Source organism: Mus musculus, chromosome 19 (assembly GCF_000001635.26).
Source record: "Mus musculus strain C57BL/6J chromosome 19, GRCm38.p6 C57BL/6J".
Classification (NCBI taxonomy): Eukaryota; Metazoa; Chordata; class Mammalia; order Rodentia; family Muridae; genus Mus; species Mus musculus.
Genome location: NC_000085.6, coordinates 60,465,103 through 60,472,912, shown reverse-complemented (window position 1 = coordinate 60,472,912; position 7,810 = coordinate 60,465,103). Strand labels below are relative to the sequence as shown.

Here is a 7,810-nt window from a genome sequence, read left to right as displayed (position 1 = left end):
GCCCAGCATGTTGCTCCACTTAGAGATTGGCAAGGCAATGGGAGGTGGTTGGCAGTGCATCTCCAGGAAGATAGACACTGAGTAAGTTGCTAAAGCAGGAAATACAGCTTCCTGATGCAAAGTACTGGCTGAAGAACGTTTGAAGAACTCTGCTTCCTATTCATTAATTCAAGTGATTCATTCATTCAAATGATTCTGGAGGCATGAAGAACACTGTTTCCCACTTATTTATTCAAGTGATTCGTGAAGAGCACTGCTTTTCATTCATCCTGAGCATATAAGTAACTCGTGGGAATCATTATGGGCCTATCTGTGGTATGCAGTACACATAAACATGGGAAGAGCAGCATGTCTAAGCAAGACATATGAGGTTGATGCAGCTGGGTAAAGAGGTTGAGTGTGCTTTAAAATCCATTGCACATTAAAAGATATATGATCTATGATAGATAGCGAACACAGCTCTAATAATGAAGGCTAATCTGATGACTTCCCAGTGATCATTAGCCTCTTCATTGCATTGCATGTGGGGGCAGCATTTATCACAGTTCCTATATCCCTGCAATTTTTGTAGATCTCTCTCTTACTCATTGGGCTGCAGAATTTTAGGTGGTAATGTCTTTAAACAATTATTTTTGCTTCTGATTACTCTTACAACATCTGGCCCAGGGTTTTTCGTGCCTGGGAAACAATGACTAAAACCCAGCAAATTTTCATTAGCACAAAGTCAATCTCATGCAAGTAATCCATATTACAAAATGAAGGAATATTTGTTTTGAGTGTTTTCTATTCAGAGGCTATGCTGGGATGGTCACCTTTGTCCCTCAAGATTGCCTAGAGTCTACCCAGAGTCTGACTACAGTAAGAACAATCCAAGTGGTGACTCGTGAAAACAAAAATAGTTGCTTTTACCTATCCTCTGAACTTGACATGGGAGTGGATGGAGACTTTCTTAGATTAAGTTTCCTTCCTGTAAAAGTTGGCACCACCCAGTCTTTCAGATTTTAGAGCATAGTGCTTGCCCAAGCACTCAGTCAAAACTCTGGGACTCAATACTGACTCCAGATTGAAATGAGGCAGCCTTAAATGACACTTCAGGGATACCTTTGAGTAAGGGGACAATGGGCCCTTTGAGTCTAGCTTTTGAATTTTGGTAGGACAAGAAGAAAAATCCAGACAGAAAAGAAAAGTTCTAGTCAGTCCTTTTTCAGAGACATCTAAATTAAATATGTGAGTTTTCTTTACTTTCTTAAGCTATGCTATTACTCTCGCTCCTACACTGCCTGCCACGGATGGCTATCTGCTCTAGGTAGCTCTTGTGCAGTCTTCTAGAGCTGGTAAGGGGTTCAACCTATGAGCCAAGGGAATATTTGGGTCTTGGAACACACCAAGGATGGGTCTGGATAAACTCATATGCAAGAGAGTATCTGCTCTGTGACTGCCTAAACTTAGACAAGATTTAGATAATTGCTTTTTTTTTTCTGTGTATAGGTATATAAGTAGCTGCACAAACACAAGGACCTGAGTGTGGATCCTCCAACACCTTGTAAAACAAGGCATGGTGGCATGTGTTTATAACCCTAGCTCTTTGAGTGGGGAAAGTAGAGACAAGTCTTTGTTTCTGTTGTCCTTGTCTTCTGTTTGTCTGCATCATGTCTGCATCTACTGTCAGGCAGATTTTCATTACTGTAGTGGGATGATTGAGATAACCAAGTTATAAAAAGTAAAGGTTTTGCAGATAGTGAGTGTTGGAGCAAGTGGCCCCACCTCATTGTTTCCAGAAAGCAGAAAGGGTTAGGGAGGAAGAGGCTAGGTTCCTGTCATCATTCTCTTAAGTCACCTAACTTCCTCCCATTAAACTTCACCCGCTAAAGGTTCCTTCACCTCCCTGTTATACCATTGGTTAGAGACCCAGTCTTTAATATACAGGCCTTTGGAAGATACTAATTCAAACCATAACAGCCATTATTAGCAAATACTCCTTGAAGTTCATATGGCCCAAGATTCTTTCTCCTATATGAGATAGAAGAGATGTTTTGGATTAAGCATAAACATCTTTTGAATTTGACCATGATAAGGTTGAATTTACGATTAGATTTTCTGTAGCTTTCCTCAATGAAACATTTTTTTAGAGTATCTTCTCACAGGTCTATTTGAATATGCTGTCTTTTCAGTCTGGGCAGGTTCACCTGTTATTCAGGCATGGACACTAAAATTCAGCAGTTGGGGTCTGGGGAGGTTGCTGAGGTGATTGATACACAAGTATGAGGACCTGTGTTCAATCCCTAGGCTCCTGTAAAAAGCCTGTCATGGTAGTGTGCACTTGTAACCTCAGATGGAGACAGGCAGATCCTTTGAGGCCCAATGACTGGTCTATCTAGGCTAATTAGTGATCCCTAGATCCCTGTGAGAGTACTAGTATCAAAACAACAATAACAACAGCTTTTGAAGAATGATACCAGAGGTCCACATGTACACACACACACACACACACACACACACACGCACACACGCACGCACGCACAGAGACACACAGACACACACATACACAGAGACATATGCCCACACACATAATACAGATACACATATGCACACACATGCATACAAACATACACACACACTTACCACACAGACACACACTGACACACACACAGATACACACACAGAGACACATGCCCACACACATGTATACACACATACACAGACATACACATGCACATATATGCATACACACACACTCACCACACACACAGAGACACATGCCCACACACATGCATACACACAAACACAGACATACACATGCACACACACACACATACACACACACACACACACACACACACACACACACACACACACATACACACACATACACACAGAGGTTTTCTCTGAAGTAAGGCAGATCTGGATAGAAATCCCAGCCACGTTACTTATTAGCTTTGCCAGTGTTTATAGTCCTTTACCAGATTTATTTGGCAAGTGGTAAATTACCTTCTCTGGAAAGTGCCCCAGTACACACGTGAACTACTTACCACTCTGACTTTCATACTGGTTTCTGCTACATGTATTATCGCTCAGAGAGTGTGGGTGTAGAGTGGAAATAGCACAATAATGGGTAGCTTTTGTGCTATAACTGACTTTTCTTCTTGTGTGAGTGACTCACTGGAATTTCAAGAGTGGAATGACTTGTTAAAGCTTTCTAGTAGAACTGAGATATCTGAAGCCCCAGAGGCTAAAGTAGGGCTTACCAGAGAGGACTAGACATTGAAACTCAGCCTCCTTCAGAAGCCCTGGCTTCTGAACAGGGTGGTTACAAAGCCCCTTTCCTGACAGACCTCTCACTGTGCAGCTTAACTTATATTTCAGTGACAACTTCATGCTACTAAAGATCTTATGAAACTTAACCTTTTCAAATGTCACCTTTGTTATTCTTTCTGAAACCCTGCAACCGCTAGTACGTAAAAAAGAAAAAAATATCTAAACCGACATAGGAAGGGCTTTTATTCTAGGAGGACAAGAAAGTCAGGAACTCAACAATCTCTGCTAGGACAGGTGGCGCCTTGGGTTGCTGTAGCGACAAAGAGAAATGAGCAAAGAGTGGCAGGGTTCAGATATTGGGGTGAATTTATAGAGCACAAACTGGCCTGATGGCTGCGTTTTTCTGAGCTAGGGAGGTAAATGATGGCACGGTCCCTGGTGATGATCCATATCGGAGCCAAAGTCACCCTTCAATCTCCATCCTGCACTTCTTTTTTTTTTTTTGCTCCAGGGAGCAAGCCTCAGATCCACAGAGCTGCAGTAATTTCGATTGTCGCGAGCCCCCTTGCGCCGTACCCACACAGCACTGGGGAGCTGCCCGTGGTGCTGATTTTTTCCCTTTGAGAGGAAACTCTGGCCACCACACCTGCAAAAGGCTCAAAGGATACACTGGAGTGCTAGAGCCCTAAAATCCCTGACCAGCGACAGGTGCAGCATAACAAAGCTCTGCTAGACCCCAAACTCTAGCGACTCTGTCAGCTGCAGTTGGAGCTCTGCAGGATCTGGAGCTGTCCTGTGAGGACTTCCCTTCACTCCCTAGTTTATCTACATTTCCCTATTTCCAAATCCTCTCAGCCTTTGGAGACTACACCTGGTGGACATCACAAATTGGCGCTTCCCGCACCTCCTCTGTCATCCCCTGGGACACGCCCCTCTGGAACAGCTTCTCCAGGGGCACTGCACACTTCCGAAGTGGAGATCACCCTGGAGCGTGGGGCCCAGGTTCCTGGCCCCACCCCCTTTCTTGCTTATTCCTACTACACATGCTGCTCCTCTTAAGCACAGAGTTGGGCAGTAAGCTCCGCCCCCATCTTCCATTGAAGGGAGAGCTGAAGTCAGGAAGAGGTGGAGGGGAGGAGCTCCCAGACCCCTCACAAGCTGCTGACCCACTGGGAACTACTGAATCCGTTAGTAGAAGAGAGCAACCCGAGCGAGCGTCCATTGTTGGCTGAGGACCCCTGAGGAACAGCAGGCGGTCTGCTCCCGCCTTTGAGAGCCTTTTCCCGCCAGCCAAGCCTGCTCACAGGTAGGGCCAGCTCCCCGGTCTGCCTTCCGGGGACCGCGAGAGCTATCCACGAATAGGAGCTGTTTAAAGAACCTGTGTTAGGCTTATTTTTATAGAACTGGAAGGACAACATTCATTGCGCTTGATGTTCTGGGTCTTGTGTCCAAGAGAGGAGTTGGGTGGTGGGAAAAGGTACACGAGGGAAGATGGAAAGTGACAACTTTGATTACCTTTGAACAGGTAGCCATGACCTCACTGTCCACTGAGACCACTGGAGACCCCGATTTGTCTTCTGGGCTGTTGCCAGCTAGCTCGACTCCAGCCAACCAGAGCGCAGAGGCCTCGGAGGGCAACCTGTCTGCAACGGTTCCCCGAGCTGCAGCAGTCACGCCGTTCCAGAGCCTGCAGCTGGTGCACCAGCTGAAGGGGTTGATCGTGATGCTGTACAGCATCGTGGTGGTCGTGGGTCTGGTGGGCAACTGCCTGCTTGTGCTGGTGATCGCGCGCGTGCGCCGGCTGCACAACGTGACCAACTTCCTCATTGGCAACCTGGCCTTGTCCGACGTGCTCATGTGTGCCGCCTGTGTGCCTCTCACGCTAGCTTATGCCTTTGAACCTCGGGGCTGGGTGTTCGGTGGAGGCCTGTGTCATCTGGTTTTCTTCCTGCAGCCGGTCACCGTCTATGTATCGGTGTTCACACTCACCACAATCGCCTTGGACCGCTATGTGGTTCTGGTGCACCCGCTACGTCGGCGCATTTCACTGAGGCTCAGCGCCTACGCGGTGCTGGGCATCTGGGCTCTATCTGCAGTGCTGGCGCTGCCGGCCGCGGTGCACACCTACCATGTGGAGCTCAAGCCCCACGACGTGAGCCTCTGCGAGGAGTTCTGGGGCTCGCAGGAGCGCCAACGCCAGATCTACGCCTGGGGGCTGCTTCTGGGCACCTATTTGCTCCCCCTGCTGGCCATCCTCCTGTCTTACGTACGGGTGTCAGTGAAGCTGAGGAACCGCGTGGTGCCTGGCAGCGTGACCCAGAGTCAAGCTGACTGGGACCGAGCGCGTCGCCGCCGCACTTTCTGTCTGCTGGTGGTGGTGGTGGTAGTGTTCGCGGTCTGCTGGCTGCCGCTGCACATTTTCAACCTATTGCGAGACCTGGACCCGCGTGCCATCGACCCCTACGCCTTCGGGCTGGTGCAGCTACTCTGCCACTGGCTTGCTATGAGCTCCGCCTGCTACAACCCCTTCATCTATGCATGGCTGCACGACAGCTTTCGAGAGGAGCTGCGCAAGATGCTGCTGTCCTGGCCCCGCAAGATTGTGCCTCATGGCCAGAACATGACTGTCAGCGTGGTCATCTGATGTCGCTCTGCCAGGTCCGAGCTGGGGAAATTCATATCCCTTAGCCCCAGAGGTCGTCGTGAGATCTTATTCCCAGCACCAAAGTTAAGCCAACACATGCGAATTCCCACCCAGCCCTTTTGATTTGTCTGGTTTTTGTGTTTCTGTGAAATGTTAGGTGGGCTTTGGAGCAGAAGAGCCTGGGGAGAGAGAGAGAAGCAGATTTATCAGGTCTACCCCTGAAAGCAAAACAGCTATTTTTCTGGGTTCAGAAAAATAAATCAGTAGCAGGTCTTTCTTTCTCTCTTTCTTTCTTTCTTTCTTTCTTTCTTTCTTTCTTTCTTTCTTTCTTTCTTTCTTTCTTTTTTTCTTTGCGTACACTGTGGGTGGAATTTAAATGTGGTGTTGGAGTTGGTGAAGATTTTCACTTTACCTTTTTAAAAGGCCCCAGCTGAGATATAATGACTGTTTTGTCTACCTGAGCCTTGGATTCACTTTGATTTCAGATCATACTATGATCCCAAATCAATATCCAGGTTTTTAACATTTCCTGAGTAAGATCTTTATGTTCCAAAAAGATTTTCATTTTAAAATCATTTGGATTTATAGAACAAATCCAGTTTCAGGTTACATTTCAGGAGGTGTTATTCTTGTCTTCTTTCCAACTCCTCAGCTACCATATTGAAAGGATAAAGGAAGCAGGTCAGTAAGTAGACAGCTCACCTAGCCCTGGGTTCAAGTCTTGCACAACAGGGTGTGCATGTCTGTGAGCCCATGACCCAAGAAATGGAGGAAAAGGGATCAGTTCATGATCATCCTGGGCTACATAGGGAATCTGAGACCAGCCTGGGCTACATGAGAGGAATCAATCACTATAGAGACAGGCAAATGGGAAGATGTGGTTCTCTTAAGGACACATGTACCTGTCCATGAGGACAGACATCATATGTGTGTGTGCACACACACACAAGCAGTGTTTACCACCAGAAAGAAATGCTCAGTGTAAACTGTGTGCCATAGCATTCTCCTGCATCCTCTAATTGCTGAATTTCAACAGATCAACAGCTGCCATCTGACTGCTCAGCACCTGCTCCCTGGAGATTCTTGCAACATATCAGCCTAGAAGCCAGGGCTGGAACGGATTACTTAAGGATAGCACAGAAAAATTAACTTCCATCCACAAGATGGACAGTTCAAATGCTAACCACTTTCAGGGCTTCAAGAACAGGGAAGGCTCTTGGGTGTGAGCCTGGGTTGATGATCAGCACATTAACCTTTTCAGAATTCTGTTAATGAGGAACGTACTTGGGGCCTCAGTTTCCAAGAGCCTCAATAATGGATGCTGAAACAGCTACTGGTTTGCTGAGAGAAGGAACTTTGGAAAAAGATACATAGTATCAACCCAGGGCCTGTGAAGTGTGTGATGTGAATTACTGTCTGTAGCAAGTGTGTGGGGCTCTAGTGCCACTCCAGGAAGGTCTCCCCTCTCTTCTATTACTGTTGAAAAGAGACTAGCTCATTTATCCGCGTGCTGTATAAGAGGAGGTTTGGTACCAAAATGACAAAGGTTTAGTTCTCACATCTACAGACGATGGGGGTATGAATATCTGCACTAAGCAGCACCAGAAGTCGTTAGTAGCTACAGGGTTACATTCCGTAGACTGAAAAGGGTTGAAGCAGGTTAAGATGGGAGATGGTAACTACCTCTGGTGGTAGCACCTAATTGACTTTGAGCTTCATCTAGAGACTGGAGCATGGAGAACCTATACCCTAATGATGCAGCCCTCTCCCAAACACAGTGTTACAAAAAATTGTATTTGCTAAGCACCCCAGAGATGGGCTTTTGTGTTTCCTAAGCCAGAGCATATTTTTAATGGGCACCTGTGGAGAGAACAGGAAATGGGGGTGGGGGTGGGGGTGGAGGTGGGGACT

General features: G+C 46.8%; 1 protein-coding gene across 2 annotated transcripts; it reads left to right on the top strand.

Moving 5' to 3' along the window:
- The first annotated feature begins 3,979 nt into the window (after positions 1 to 3,979).
- Positions 3,980 to 7,272, top strand: Prlhr (prolactin releasing hormone receptor). Of its 2 annotated transcripts, XM_006527057.3 has the most exons (2): positions 3,980 to 4,561; positions 4,781 to 7,272. In XM_006527057.3, the coding sequence occupies exon 2, from the start codon at positions 4,787 to 4,789 to the stop codon at positions 5,897 to 5,899; it is 1,113 nt and encodes a 370-aa protein (XP_006527120.1). In that variant the 5' UTR covers positions 3,980 to 4,561; positions 4,781 to 4,786; the 3' UTR covers positions 5,900 to 7,272. The 2 variants fall into 2 exon arrangements, with proteins under 2 accessions (XP_006527120.1, NP_963909.2); NM_201615.2 differs by lacking the exon at positions 3,980 to 4,561 and having other exon boundaries at positions 4,609 to 6,180.
- Positions 7,273 to 7,810: the final 538 nt, after the last annotated feature.